The sequence below is a fragment of the Zalophus californianus genome, chromosome 15 (assembly GCF_009762305.2).
Source record: "Zalophus californianus isolate mZalCal1 chromosome 15, mZalCal1.pri.v2, whole genome shotgun sequence".
NCBI classification, from domain to species: domain Eukaryota; kingdom Metazoa; phylum Chordata; class Mammalia; order Carnivora; family Otariidae; genus Zalophus; species Zalophus californianus.
In genome coordinates this window covers 81,535,054-81,549,890 of record NC_045609.1, presented here as the reverse complement: position 1 = coordinate 81,549,890, position 14,837 = coordinate 81,535,054, and the positions used below count along the sequence as shown (strand labels likewise).

Sequence of the window (14,837 nt, the reverse complement as noted above, 5' to 3'; positions counted from 1 at the left end):
CCTCTGATTTCCTCTCCAGGTTGTCTGCCTCTTCCCTGGGTCAGCCCCGCCGCGGGCATAGCCAAGTCCTACAGGAAGTGGCGATCTTCCTCCGTTGAAGGGGGCTGTGCCTGTAGAGGTGGACACTGTCACCAGCTGCACCGTGTGGGCCTGGCCACTCTCCCTCCACGTACGGTGCTCAAAGCTGACCTCTCAACCCACCCAACTTCCCCACTGGGGATTTCTCTCTTAGATGCTTTTTATTTGATGGAATAACTATGACTTTGTGATGGGTTCTGGTGTTTCCCTGTGAACTGGGCTTTGAGCCTGGAACACTTTAGAAGTCATTAGGTTTTAAGGAAAAAAAAGTTACAGAGGAGAAGAGCAGGGAAGGGATATCCCACCAGCTGTTGTGCTTGGGAAAAATCAGCTTCCCGGCCACTCTGGGGCCCGAGGGCAGCCAGATAGCAAGCCCGTTACAGGGTCTTTAGCATCACTTTTCTTTTTGGTTTTAGGGCCACATGAAAAACAGAGTTAGCTGAAAGCCTTGGGCTTCTCCCATCTCCCATCCCAGCCTTGGTGGCTGTCGTAGCTAAGAAACAGGGCACTGTTTTGTTTTCATGGGCACAGGGCCTGGGCAGTGTGGTCAGAAGAATAAGCCTGGGTCCGCCAGGCTCTTGCAGGGGCCTTTCAGGAGGAAAGCACGGTGTCTGCTCCTCAGGGGCACCGACGGAGTCCGGGAGGGAAGCAGCAGCCGATGCGGTGAGCAGGAAACACCGGGCTGCCCGGCACGCGGGGGCTGCAGGCCTGTAGGGGCAGCACCGTTCACGGCTGTTCTGCGGTCACGGGGCGCCTGAGCACCTGCCTTGCTGCTTGCTGCTGCTGCCTGGCCTTTGGAAGGAAAGGCCCTTCCAGGCACCAAAAAAGAGTGCGGGGTGTCCTCAGCCTGGTCAGGGACCCACCCCTCCAAGGGCTTCCCTGGCCCCGTTACATCCCCGTCCCTGACTTGCCGTGTCCCGGACTGTGCCATAGCCCCCTGCTGGGTGCCAGGCCCCCGTAAGTGCTCCCCTGGAGAGAGGTTGGGGTGGGAGAGTCCCTGCTCTGGTGGGTTGACCGCAGCCTCCTGGGGTTCCTGCGGAGTCCTGTCAGCCCTGCGTGAGCCAGTAACACACGCCGACAGCACACAGGCCAGCAAGTAGGCGTGCAAAGCTTGCCTCTGCCAGACTCTTTTGGCAACCATCCCTTCTTTTCTCATCTTTATTTCATTTTATTTTTCTCAAACATCCCCTTCTGTTGTTGCCATAGGCACATTTTTAGAGCTTGAGAAGTACTCACATGAAACTCCCCCCTCCACACACACACACACACACATGCACACACCGCCGGCAGGTAGGGCCTTTACCGGGAGTCCTGCAGGGACAGCGCCTCCCCCCTCGGCCTTGGGGACCCAGCGGGGCCTGTGCCGCCCCTCCCCAGGCTGGGGCAGGATGCCCAGGGAGGGCCCGGGAGCCAGGCCCGTGTTCCCCAGCCCCACGTCCTGGTGACCGGGTGCTCCGGGCAGACGGGGGCACAGAGTCCAGTGTCCGACGGCTCGGGAGCAGGCTGAGCTGTGGAGAACTGTGTGCCTGGCTTGTAGCCTTTGGGGTGACTGCTGATGTTGGCACCCACACGAACCCTAGTAGCTGCTCTCCCCTCTGGGACGTGGCTCTCGCGGTGGCAAAGCCCATGTCGTAGAGAAGCAGTGACCTTATGAGTGCTGCCTGGGTTGTTTACCGTTTTGTGTGGGTCACACCACTTGTGAGGATGGTTTTGTACGTTGCCGGTGTGTTGTCCGGCGCCGTGAGTGAGCTAAATGATGAATGACCCTCAGCGCAGGAACAGGAGGTGAGCACGGAGGTGTTCTCAGGGGCCACTCTGTAAAGCTATTCCAGGCTCGGCTAGGTTGCCCAGAGCTTCTGCCAAAGGATGTGGAACACGCCCCCCCCTCCCCAGGCTAATTGAAAGCCCAAGGAAACAGACATATGGTAACTGGTAAACACCCTACACACTCAAGAGTATTTTCTAGGAAAAATAGTTGTGTGGGGAGCTCTGGGCGGCGAATCCTCGCTTTTCTCCTCCGTCCTCTATCTTGAGGCCTGATGGCTTGACCATCTCTCCAGTTACCGTTTAGGAGTGACAGAACTGTGTCGCGTCCCCTGTCCCCCGTCTGCCCAAGGCTGGTGGTGACTGGCTGTGAGAGATCCACCACACTGAACAGCCAGGCATGGCTCTTGGTCTTGTCACTGTGGCCCTGAGCTGGTCGAAGCTCACTCCTTTGGACTCATCCTTCCCTAAGGCCTTGGGGGGAGCACTTCTTCCTTCCAAGGCTGCATGTCTGTGATGCCAGAGGTCCGTGGACTCAAGGTGCAGAGCAGCTGGGATCTGTGGGGAGGTCACCAGTAGGTTGCTTCCTGTCAGGAAGGTCTTGGAAAGCATGTGTTGGGGATGTCCAGAGGTTGATACCTTTAGGGGCAGAGGTCAGGAGCCAAGCAGGCATTTTCTGGACCAGGTTTCTTATCAACGAGGCCCATGGGTGTATGTTGGGTCTTAGGGCGCTTTGCGGAATGACCTCGTGTCCCTCAGAGTGGCCCGGGGGGTAGGGATCAGGCACCTGCAGCTTGCTCACCGTTCTCCGGTGTTCGGACTTGTCTGGATGCATCCTTCTAGTCTCCATGGGTCTGAGGCTCTGGGGGCAACCAGCAGAAAGAGGGACTTGAGTGGGCCCCGGGCAAGGTCCTAGCTTGGAAGGTACCAAAGGAGGGGGAGGGGTGTTTCTTCTTTTGGTGCCACAAGATCATGCTGGAGGACGCTTACCACACTGAGATTCATCTCTTGGGCCACAAAATCCAGAGTGACCCCCAAGGGAAGGGTCCATCCCTGCTGTGAGAAGGGGTGAGGATTCTTGATTTGATGACCATGTGTAATTGACAAATGGCCAGTGTTGCGGTGGCGAAGAGAACTTGAAGGCCTCCCCATCTCCTAAGCTGGGATCGCCTGCCTGTCATCAGATTAGATGCGGCCCGGGCCAGGGATCTGTGGCTCTGGCCAGTGCCCAAGGCATGCTGGGAAGGTTGGGAGGTGAATTGTGACCTCGCCCAGATGGGAAGCCAGTGAGTCCTTGAACCTAGGGGGTCGGCTGTTCCCAAGCCCAGTGTCTGCCTAGACCACCTCCCTCCATCCCATCCTCCCTCCCTGCGCTCCAGGACCACCCACGTGAGACTGCCCTTTGGAGAAATCCAGAACAGGAAGCACGTTTTACCATAAACGGAAGCAGAACCTGGCATCCTTGGCCAATGATTTGCTGTGGAAATGCGTCCCGCAGTGGCCTGCTTGGTTTCCAGTCTTGTCCCTGTGGCCCTGAGCGGGTCGAACCTTCGTGCCCTGAGCCCATCCCTTCCCCGAGACCTTGGGGCAGGCACTTCCTCCTCCGTGCTTCTTTTGGCCGGTCAGTCAGGAGGCGCTAAGTGGTGGTGTTCAGGCCCACCCCCCGGTGGAAAGCACCTGTTTCAGGAGCTTCTTCAGGGCAGAGGGATTCACCGGAAACACAAGGCTCCCTGGGGACTGAGGGTGACAGGCACAAACCCTCAAAGCCAGGAGCGGCTCTGGAAAGGGTGCATTGAGTGCAGCCAGGCAGCGGTACCTGGGCTACCGAACAGCCCCCGGGGCCGCGTGTGACTGTCCAAGGGAAGGATTTCAAGCAAGCGATCAATGGTTCTTGGTTTTGTTGTGAAGCTCTCTTGGAAAAAGGAGAAGTTTCTGTCCCTTTTCTCTGTTCAAGGCCCCCACTGTGGTATGGACACTGTATAGTTCAGACTGCTGACTCAGTTTCCCTGGGTTGCTCTAAGGGACCAGTTAAAGCAACCATGAATGCTTGTCTTTCTGGAGGTACAGAAGGTTCTCCTCTTCTTTGAACTGGATGATGTGGTGGGAACCACGTAGTGTAGACACCTGCTTGGCTTCCAGAAGTCAGCACACACGTGTGCACTGGGCTGACTGCAATCACCGGGCAAGCCTCGGGTGGGGAGGGGGCAATGGCCCAGGCTCCTGGGGGCCTCCTGCTTGGCCGGCTTTCTGGCCAGCTGTGACCTGAGCTACAGAGGAGGTGGCCTGAAGCCACCTCACTACGAGGGCCATGACTCATTAAGATCCCTGTTTTATTTAAGAAGCTAATCTCCTTATCCTGAGGCCACCTCTCGGGTGAACCTCCGGCCAACTGGAGAGAACACTAAAATCAGAGCTGAGGAGTGGCTTAAAACCTGGCCCCTCCATGGCACACAGCCAGCCCTGTGAGCAGTCCCCTTAGTGGGGGTCACCCCCAGCAGCTCAGAGGGCCTGGTGAGGCCGGGTCTCCCCACACTCGCTTTATTGAGAGAGAACTCAGGCCCGTACCAGTCAGCCCGGTACCGTGTGCGAGGCAGGATTGATGTGTGTGTTCACAGCTCGGTGGAAGAACACGGCCTCGGGGGGCCCGACTGCATCCGGGGTGCAGGTGCTCCCAGGGCACGGTGTCTGCGCTGAGCTCTCTTCCTACCTGGTCGTGCCACTTGTCCCTAGAGGGACTTGGAGCAGCGCCTGGAGTGGCTGGGGGTCCGCACGGGATGGCGTGGCCACTTTCTTATCTTGGAAAGTACTTCACTCCTTTTTATTCCCCAGTGGCATTTTTAAGCCAGGTTCTGTTTTGTTCCTGATTCCTGCTGTTTTTCCAGCACCTGGCCTGGGGCTAGTCCTTGCTCATGTTTGAGTTAAGTAATTTTCTGCCGGGCAAGGTCCTCAACGGCACGGTGCAGGGACACTGCGGAGCTCAGGGCAGCTGGGCCCACGCACTGCCCGCAGGCTGCTGCTCGCCCACCAGGCGCCGCCTGCACCCTCTCGCCTTCCGGGCCCCGGTGCCCGTGGAGTGAAAGGTTGAACAGCTTCCTTCCAGACAGGGGGCGCAACCTGGCACAAGGCTCCTAGGGCCCCGACCATAAGGCTTATTAGCATCAGGTGGGGGTTCTAGGGTGTGCCAAGGAAGTCCAAGAGCTGGGGGCTCATCCAGAAAGTGAAAAGACAGGAATGCTCTTTTTAAAAAGGCCACGCCAGGGTCTCCACTTCCGGTGGCCGGGCCTCGGGGAGGGCCCCTCTGAGTCTGCTGGGGGCGGAGCAGTCTGGTCCTTCCCTGGGGGACGATAAAGGCGCCCTGGCCCTCCGACAGGGGTGCCTGTGATTATGAACCCCATGACTGACATGCCCACAGCTCAGCCCAGTTTGGGGCGCCGACCCTGCACAAGTCTTCTGGATCTTAAAAAACAGACTTAATCCATCCTGGCAAGGCCTGGGGACCAGCTTCCAGGGGTTTCTGCAGCCTCGGCATGGGTCATGTCCATGCTGCTATCTTTGTCAGGTCGCAGGGCTCACACCCTCACACACCCGGCCTTGCCCTCGTGAGCACATCAGTTCACTCACAATGCTCAGAGTTGAATCTGGGGCCTCCTGGCTCTCAGAAGCTCTGTGCTCGGCTGTGGCAGGACAGTCTGCAGTGCCCCCCACCCGACCCCCCGTCAGCTGGGCCGGCAGGGCTTGCTCAGTGGTCCTTCCTCCCAGGTGTCTCACCGCAGAGCGCATGAGCGTGGACGGCCCAATGCCCACCCCGTGGGGTCTCGCCATGGAACCGACGCCACATTGGTTCTGCTACGTGACGTAGTTCAGAGCAAAGTCCAAGGCCAGACCATTTCCAGGGCTGGGGAAGTTCCCTCCACCTCGAGGGGGCGGCAAGGTCATGTTGGGAGGGGGCTGCGTTCAACACAGGAGGCAGGTGGCCCCGGGTGGTCCCGGAACAGTGCAGGACACAGCGGAGGCTCTCCATGGTGAAGGAGGTGGGTACAAACCAAGGCACCCGCCGTGGAGCCCAGCAGAGCAGAGGGCGGTCCTAGAGCAACAGAGGAGGTCGCAGACCCCCAGTCACGGGCCTGGAAGGGGTGGCATAGGAGGTCCAGCTGCTCACCGAGGTCTGAGCCTGGGTCGTGGGCCTTTTCTTCCTTCCCCTGCAGCCTCCCTACATCTCCTGGCTCTCTTCTGACCTTCACCTTCCTTTCCCAGTTTCTAGAGGGGATTGGGTTTGCTTAAGCGTGGCAGGCAGATGGCACCCAGCCTTGCAGGGGGGCTCGCTGGGGCATCGTGATCATCGGGGACTCGGAGGCTGAAAGTGCTGAGGTCCATTAGTGATGTCTGCCATGAGTGCAGGAAGGGAAGAGTGCGTGCGTGTTTGCATTCCTGGGGCAGGTTTGCTTTACTTTCTCCTCTTCGCTGTTGACACACCAAGGTGCATAAGGGCGCTCTGTTCCAGCCTGAGCTGAATTTTGAGATGCACTGATTTAACTTCTATGCTAGAAAAGTTGCCTTCCGCAGTCGGCCCTCGTGTTCCTGGTTGCGAAGCAGCTCGAGGAAAAGCTGTCTCTTCCGTTAGCCGGATTCCCTGTGCCCTTGGAGCTCCTGGGGGTTGCAGCAGCCTCTCATTCCTCTGCGGGCCCTGAGACCGGAGCCAGACCCGCGTGCCAGAGCCTGTTGAGGGTGCGCAGTTGGAAAGGAGTGAGGCTGCACCCCGCTCCTGGGAGTCCGCGCCGCCGAGCAGCCCAGGAGCTACGAGCTGCTGTTGATTTCCGGAACCGACTTGACTTAGGCGTCGTCACCGCCCCTCGGGCTGAGCAGGCCTCCCCCAGCAGCCTGTCCAGGTATAAGACGAGACTCGAAAGGAGAGACCCCCTGAGAAAATGTCGGGTTCTCCTTTCGCGGTGGGGGTCACATCTGTGCACATCGCCGAGTTCTCAAAATCATCCCGCGGCCTGGGCAGGATGGGGACACCACCGAGAAATGCACGTTTGCCCGACGAAAAGGCAGACAGTGACGTGGACACAAAGATGAGGTTTCTTAACAGTAACTGTGTTTTTTTAACCTGAAAATAGTGCCACACTTAGCAACACACATTTTATTACAGTTGCTGTCTTGAAGCCACTCACTTCCGTCTTCTCCCATGTTCTTTCTCGTGAGAGGCAAGGGCAGCTGCCGTGGGCGTGGATCCTGTCCGCAGGCCTCTAGACATGGGGACGGTCACCGTGCCTTTGCTGGCTGTCCAGACCCACCTTCTGAACAAGCTCTAGCCAGCTGCGTGACACTTGTGGGCGAGACCCCGTGGCTGACAATGCAGAACAGTTTTTACTACATGGATGAACCGTATTTACAAGTAAGGGAGACCTGTCTCAACACAAGGCTCCACAGCCTTCTCCCCTAGGTGGGGTTCTGGAACCCCGTGCACTGGGGTAGATGCTGGACCCCCACACAGCGCGGACATGTCTGCAAGTTGAATGCCGAGTCTCAGATACAGGTTCATTTATGACCCAAGGTCTGCATCCAGCCCCCAGTTTGGCCCCAGTCATGGGTTTCAGCTCTAGATTGTGGGAATGCAAGCCTGTAAAATAGGCCCCTTATCAGACCCTAGATCTGATTCTGTGTCTGGCCTTGTAGAAATAGGGACTGCTGAGCCCAGCCAATGAGGGTTGGTTTGTGCAGGGTTGCAGGAAGTGGCTTTTTAATTGGGGAGCACCTGCATTTAAGGAGAAGTTGTTCTTGGGGGGGGGGGGGCAACATGATCAGATCCCCATGAAGTGGTCGTGGCTGGAGAGGCCGTAAGTGCAGACCTGAGTGTCCTTTCCCACCCCCGCCGGACCGCTGGGACTGTGTGGTTGCATCTTCTCTCCCCACCATCAAAACGCCTGCCCATGAGGACAGGAGCCCCTTCTGCCTTCCAGACCACCTTGCAAGATCTGGGAGCTGAAGACCCATTTGATGGGCTCTGGGGCCACTGGCTAAGCATGCAGGACAGTGCGTTTTATCTCGGATCTTTCTAAGGCCTGCGTGGATCGCTTGGTTCTTCCCAGGTACTTAATTCCAGCGTCAGCTGCCAGAACAGCTGGTGCCTGGCCCAGAGAATCCCAGCAACTGCCTTCAGGCCCCAGAGGCTCCCGGCTGGGTTCCCACCTGCAAGGCCTAGCCCGTGTTCTTTGGCCCCGGAGCAGCAGTGAAGATCTTGGTGCGAATCCATGCTGCTTGGCAGGCCCTTTCCCCCCGTTGGTCATCCCAGCATACTTGGCTAGTCCCTGCCAGGCGAGCAGGGGTGACCCTGAGCCGGTGGAGCGGTCACTCATCACTGTCACCCTTGATCCTGGCCGGCCTAGCACAGGTGTTCGAGGGCTGTGGTGTAGGGATGCTTCAGCAAAATCTGGTCAGTTGTCAAAAGAGGCCTCTGGCTGCTGGTCAAACATGATTATTGTGGCCACTTTGCTTTGGGGTAAAACTGCTTCATTTGTGAAATCTTGAAACTGCAAAATCAAAAAAAGCCCCCAGCAGGTTGGTTCTTAAGTTGGCAAGCAACAGAAACCACCTCAGATCTTCAAAAACAAGGCAGAGTTCTGTAGGAAGCATGTCAGCTGAACCTCACACAGCGTCCAGGAAAGCCAGAAAATGGGTCTCCGACACCACAGGCCGCATCGTGTGGCAGGATCATCCCATTTCCCCCTCAGTCACTCTGCTTAGGGACGCCTGTCCCATTAGGCCGACTGCGGCCCTGTCAGCCCATGTCGCCTGGGGAAGAAGCAGCTCCTGAGAAATCTGGTGCTGCTCAGATAAGGTGGCATTGAGGTTGGTTGACCAGAGAGCTGCCGGTGTCCTCCCTGGGGACCTCCCTTTCCTCCCTCGGAATCCATGGGGCCTATGGACTCGTCTTCCCCTGGACCATCGGCCACTCCTAGCAGAACTCCAGCAGCGTGGCCTGGTGTCTTCTTTGTTTTCCACTGGATGTCTAATTTCACAGTTTCTTATGTGCAGTTCCAGCTGTAAGTAATACCGGGCCCAAGGACGGCCATGGGAGGTGGCCTCGAGCTGAGGCACTGCATCCTTGACGGCGAACACAGCCCTGCTTGTGCGGAGGTGAGCCTGAAACCAGCAAGTAATTGACACCAGTGGAGTCGAAGTTGCCCTGCAGAGTCAGTGCTGGACAAGTTGTTGAAAGGAACGTGCTGATAGATTTTTTTTTTTTTCCCCTGTGGATGTGTCCAACGGCAGCTGGAATTGTCCTGAAATAGAAGGCAAGATTGCAGAAAGGGAGTAGTCGCTTTGACTAGGGGGCCACCAGGACCCTCGGCCCCTCATCATCAGCACGTGTTTCCTCGGGCTCTTTTGGGTCCCTGGGGCTGTGTGAGGTGGCTCTCGTCATTCCCTGTTGTTCCTTGGTGTGGTCTGTGGTCACTCTTGGCTCTGTCTCCCTGGCTAGTAAGGTGGGAATAAGAGTAACACAATGGGCTTCTGAATGTCGGTCTCGGGGTTTGAGCAGTGTCTAGTGATGGCTACCCTAGCTTTTGGTCACAGACCTCAGTTTTTAGTCCGTTCTTGTTAAAGATATTTGTGCCTTGGCTTTCTCCCCCAAATTCCCCTGGCTGCAGAGGAAATGGGACACTCCCTTCAGGCCTAAGGGCGGCCCCTGCTGGGGTAACCCATTTCCCAGAGTCCCTTAAATGGTTATTTACAGTAACATGTTGGTTGCATCCTAATATACTAAAAATGACTCCAATTGTCAGAAGCCCTGAGAGATGCATCGGTTGATGTGAGGCAAGATAGAAAGTCTGTTTACAACTTCAACTCACTGGCGTTTCCTGGGGTCTTGTGGGAACCTCTGCCCCAACTTCTGCAAGACTGTAGGGACAGCAGGTGCTGGGCGGGGTGTGGCTTGAATTCTGCTGGATTCTCTGGTGTGCAGGTAGGCGAGCCTTCTGGGACTGAGGGGCATGTATGGTGCAGTCCCTTTGTCAAAAGAAGCGAACCTCGGCGATGCCTTGGCTGAGCTTTGTCTCATCCTCAGTACTGGGGTTTCGTGCGGCCCCCTACGCCTCGTGCAGGACACACGGGAATCTCACCACTGCTGTCTCCGCTCAGCATGCATCCCCAGCAGAACCCCCTGTGCCTCTCCCCTTCCTGCTTTCCCGTACACGGCTTGCAGCCCGTATCTCAGCCCAGGGCCTCATCTGGGAGCCCTTGGCTCTCACGGACGAGCCTCAGCTGCATTCTGCATGCCCAGCCTGAACGAGGGCAAAGGGTGTGGGTTTCGCCAAAGAGGAGGCGACCCAAGCCAGGGAGGGGGGCGATCGCTAGGCAACCTGGAGCTTGTTGCCCAGGTAACGGGATCCATGCACTGATGCTGTGGATGGACATCTTGTGATGAGGCCCCTCAGCCTCTCCAGATGTCTTGGATGACTCTAGATGCCTGTCTTGTGCCTGCCCGTCATTTTCCTCTGTGGTTGCTTTTTAATTAACAAGTTGGATTTCTTACCACGATCAATGAACTCTGCAAACACTGTCTGATTAACACTCTTGCCAGCACCTTTGGAGTCAAGTCAGGATGTTCTGTACCCTGTAGGAGGGACAGCCTGGGACAGGTGGGTAAATCTGCCCCCATAGTCCAAGACCACCAGTCCCATGGGAGCCCGCCCTGGGCTTGGCAGCAGCTGTGGGAATAGGGCAGAATCTGGTGGAAGAAGACGGGCCCTTTGGGATTCGGTCAAAGTCTCACCCTTTTCTTGGCCAAAGGGAAGGGCAGAGGTAGGAGCTTTAATGTGTGCACATCAGGTTGCCCCCCCCTTCAGCTGCCTACTCCAGGGGGCACTTAACACTCTGTGCCTCAGGGTCCTCATCTATTAAAAGGGATGGGAATGAAATGAGAGGCTATATAGGCCACCATATGAATTACTGCCCCTCACTTCCCTCTGCAGAGTTCAGGGGTAAAAGGCGGTTGGTCTCCAGGGTTCCTGACTCAACAGCACCCTTGGTCTTTGGGGAAGTCTCTCCATTCACACACACCCACCTTGACCCCTTGTGGAGCCCACCTGCTAGGTAGGCCAAAAGAACACTAGCAGAGGCCTCACCAGCCCCCCGGCAAACGGCCTTGGAGCCCCCATTTTCCCACCTGGTACAGTGGACGTTGGGGGCTCGACTTCACTTGGACGTCCTGCTTTGGGGATCCAGGCTCTGGGTTCAGCAGTGGTTTTGTTGCCACTCAGAGGCTGGGAGGGACTGATCCCTCGTGAGTCCCAGCTCAGGATGGAGCTGCCCCGAGGAAACCTGCGCCCTGGCCCAGTCTGAGGCCAGGACAAAAGCCTTTCCTCGGCTCCTCGTTCAAAGAGGTGATTGTCCCGAGCTGAGCAGCTGTGGCGTGGGAGTGCCATCCCAGGGCAGAGGCCACTGTGCAGGGGCTGTGTGGGCACCACGGGGACACCCTCCCCACCTCCACGTCCAGTGCTAGTGGGAACCCAGACACAGCTCCAGGTGGGGATTTCTCTCCGCTTCTTACACAAGCGTGTCGCTGCGTGATGAGCCCTGGCGGTCACATGGGGGCTTCATGGGTCTGGGGCCCCCACACCCCGATGGCCATGGCAGGGCTGCCAGGGGACGAGCCCTTCGGGAGAGCACGCAGCTGAGTGCAGCCTGGGCAGACGGGTCCTGCTTTTGTTGGCCGGAGCCTCTACCCGATGCCTTGTGGTCACACGAAGGCCAGTGGGCCAGGCTGCCACCAGCGGCAAGGACAAGTAGATTCTGTACAGGAAGAAGGAAGCAAAACAGACGGAGCCTGGCCTCGGTGCAGCGGCCCCTGTCAGAGTTCATCCTGACCTCTGAAAGCATAAGATGCACGGAAAGCTCTCTCGCTTTGACTTGTAGCCTGGGACACTACGCATCAGATCAGTCGAGAAAATGGCACCATCTTGGGGCCACGGTCCCTCTGGAGACACCAAGACTTGCCAGCATATGGATTTTGCCAGGCTTCTGCAGGCAGCCTGGTGCGTGCACCTCGTGTGGCCATGTGGCCCAGGGCACGCGCCCCCGCTCTGTTCTGTGGGTTGGGGGCGTCCCTGCCGCCCCCTTGAGCCTCCCGTAAGCAGCCGTGCTGGTCTGCACGGAGCAGCATGCAGGGAGGACTGCCCCTGCTCTGTGCTCCCTTCACCGCCCCCCGCCCCAAGCTGTGGGGACAAGTGTCCTTTGTCTCTGGGCAGCGCCAGGACCCAGGACCGCTCTGACTGGTCCTGGTACCTGAGGAGTGCGCCTCGCTCTGCGGCCCTTGGGCAGATTCTGTTTGCTCTCCCAAGTCCCCAGCGGGCTGCTGGCCTTCACACACACCTCCCCACCACCGGGCCAGGTCAAGAGGGGCCCTGAGCTGAGCCCAGGGTGCCTGTTTCTCCAGGATGCTCCCGTGGGGTACGAGAGCCATGACCTGTCCCTCTGGTTTCATTTTGTACCCCCTCGTGTTTGTTTGGAAGGTGCTGGAGTGGGAGGGGGAGCCCCCTTGTGGGCCCGGCTCATACTGGCAGCAGGTGCCCGAGGCTGGTGTGTCTTAAACAGATTCCTTGGCCCAAGTTCCACGTGGCGATGAAGTTAGCTCTGCGGTGGTTCCTGTTCGCTACACTTGAGATTGCTCACTGAGACCCAGGTCCCCCTCAGACGTCCACCCAGACAGATGTTCCCCCTGGGTCTCCTTGGCTTGCCCCAGAATCTTCCCCCACGACTCCAAAGGAGCCTGTGGTGTTTGAGCCCAGGGGAGCCTGGGCGGCCTCGTGGGTTCGTGGTCCGCTCAGGGAGTAGGGAGGGAGCTCTGGGGTCCCGCAGACCTGATGGATGTGGGTAAGGGGGAGCACTGTCCCCCAGTGTGGGACAGGCCACCATGCCCGCCCACCAAATCACCCTCCCATCCTCACAGGCATCCGCCCCCAGATCATGAACGGCCCCCCTGCACCCCCGCCCCCTGGTGGCGCTGCTCGATGGCAGAGACTGCACCGTGGAGATGCCAATCCTGAAGGACCTGGCCACTGTGGCCTTCTGTGACGCACAGTCCACTCAGGAGATCCACGAGAAGGTGGGCCCCCACCCCCCACCCCGAGGCCGGGGTCACCCCAGGTCAGGTGGCTGCCATTCAGCAAGGGGTCCCTCAGGTCTCCCCGGGCTGCACCCTCTCACCCTCCGCTCCGCCCCCCCCATCACCCAGAGTCACAGGCAGACCCCGAAGCACAACCACGGGCCACTCGCCTGGGGGAGCGGTCATGCCCACCCTGCGTCCTCTGCAGCGGGTGCAGGGGTGATGGGGCTGGGGCGAGGGCTCCAGCCTTGCTCTGCTCACCCCATCACAGGTTCTAAATGAAGCCGTTGGCGCCATGATGTACCACACCATTACCCTCACCAGGGAGGACCTGGAGAAGTTCAAGGCCCTGAGAGTGATCGTGCGGATAGGCAGCGGCTATGACAACGTTGACATCAAGGCTGCTGGTGAGCTCGGTGAGTGCGCAGGGCCGCGGGGCGGCTGTGCGGGGGGCCGAGGTGGGCACAGCTCCACATACGCAGGCAGGAGTATGCCTGCCGGGCCCCGAGCCCCCGCCGCGGTGCCTGTGCCGGCCGGACCGGGCTGTCTCACTTGGGAAGAACCTGAAGCCCCACGAGCCAGGGGCCCGTCCCTGCAGAGGGACCCTGTGAGTGGCCACAGGTCAGTGCTGGCCAGTCAGGACCCACCACCTGGGAATGCCGGTGCTGGGTGCACAGCTCAGGGCTCGGGAAGTGGGGGCGTCGGGCATTTCTAGGTAACCTCCAGTCCCAGCATGGAGCCGTTCTCCCAAGGGCCGCTGTCCACCCAGAAACCTGCCCAGGTCAGTGCCGACGGGGTGGACCAAAGCCCGGCACCTCCTGCCCAGCCCTTGTCAGAGGGGCAGGGGTTCCAGAGAAAAGCAGGGGCAGTAGATGGACACCCACAGGCAGTTGCCCAGAGGTAGGGCCATGGCACTGTGCCCACCCCACAGCCCCCCCCTTCCCAGCACCTGTGGATTCCATGTGTGAGGAGTGTCCACAGAGCATTGATGGCAGGCGACCCTGAGCTGGCCTCCTCGCTCTGTGAGGGCCCAAGGTCCTTCAAAATGAGCTCCTGTGCTCACTGTCCTTGATCTGTGTGTTCGATGTGCCAGATCGGCTCCTGGGTGCGTGGGCCCGTGCTCCACCTGGGTACTGGGGTGCCCCAAAGCCCCAGGGCTGCTAGCGGGTATCTAGGAACTCAGGCCTCTACAGTCCCCCAGCCTTTGGCTGTGCTGAGGCCCTGGTGGGCTGTCTGTGGGCCAGTGGGCCATCTCCCTCCCTGCCCCCACCGAGGACCCTGTGGGCCCCAGCGCTCCAGGGACGGGCTGCGTGCGTGCCATGCCCGGCACGGTGAGCTGAGCCAGCGTCCTACCTAAGCGTGCGCGCCACGGCCTCAGGACCTGGCCTCCGCTTCTTCCTCCAAGTTCCTAGCCTGGGGTTTTGAGTAAAGGTCCATGGTTTCTTCGAGTGCTTAGTTCCCTCACTTGAATTGGGGGCAGGTGCCGGGTAGAGGGAGCCTGGCTGGTGCTGAGTCTGGTGGTGCTTCATGGTGGTCCAGGGCGCTCTGAGCGTGTGGATACGGCAGGTGGGATCGCCCCACAGGTGAACCCCAAAGGAAGAGGCAAGAGATGGTCATTCCCCAACAAGATGCCTTCTTCCCCTCCCCCATCCTGGAAGTGAGGGGCTGGGTGGCAAGTGCCTTGGAAGATCGACCCTATACAAGAGGAAAAGGGGCGGCATCAGAACCCAGACTCTGTTACGGGGTCTGGGGTAAGTGATGGCTTCCTGCGTCTGCCCTGAGCGCTTGCTTCTGGCCTCAGGGTCCTGCTGAGCCCATCTTGGTTGCAACAAAGAAACTTGGGTAGATGGGGGTCCTCAGAAGCATGTCTAGCATTACCTCCAATTTTCCA

General features: G+C 58.8%; 1 protein-coding gene across 1 annotated transcript in view; it reads left to right on the top strand.

Annotated features, from left to right (window-relative positions):
- CTBP2 (C-terminal binding protein 2) overlaps positions 1 to 14,837 on the top strand; it is a 36,855-nt gene that overhangs the window by 10,776 nt on the left and 11,242 nt on the right. Inside the window, 3 exon segments of the mRNA XM_027588394.2 lie at positions 12,791 to 12,816; positions 12,818 to 12,946; positions 13,218 to 13,362. Coding sequence (XP_027444195.2) covers positions 12,791 to 12,816; positions 12,818 to 12,946; positions 13,218 to 13,362 — 300 coding nt within the window.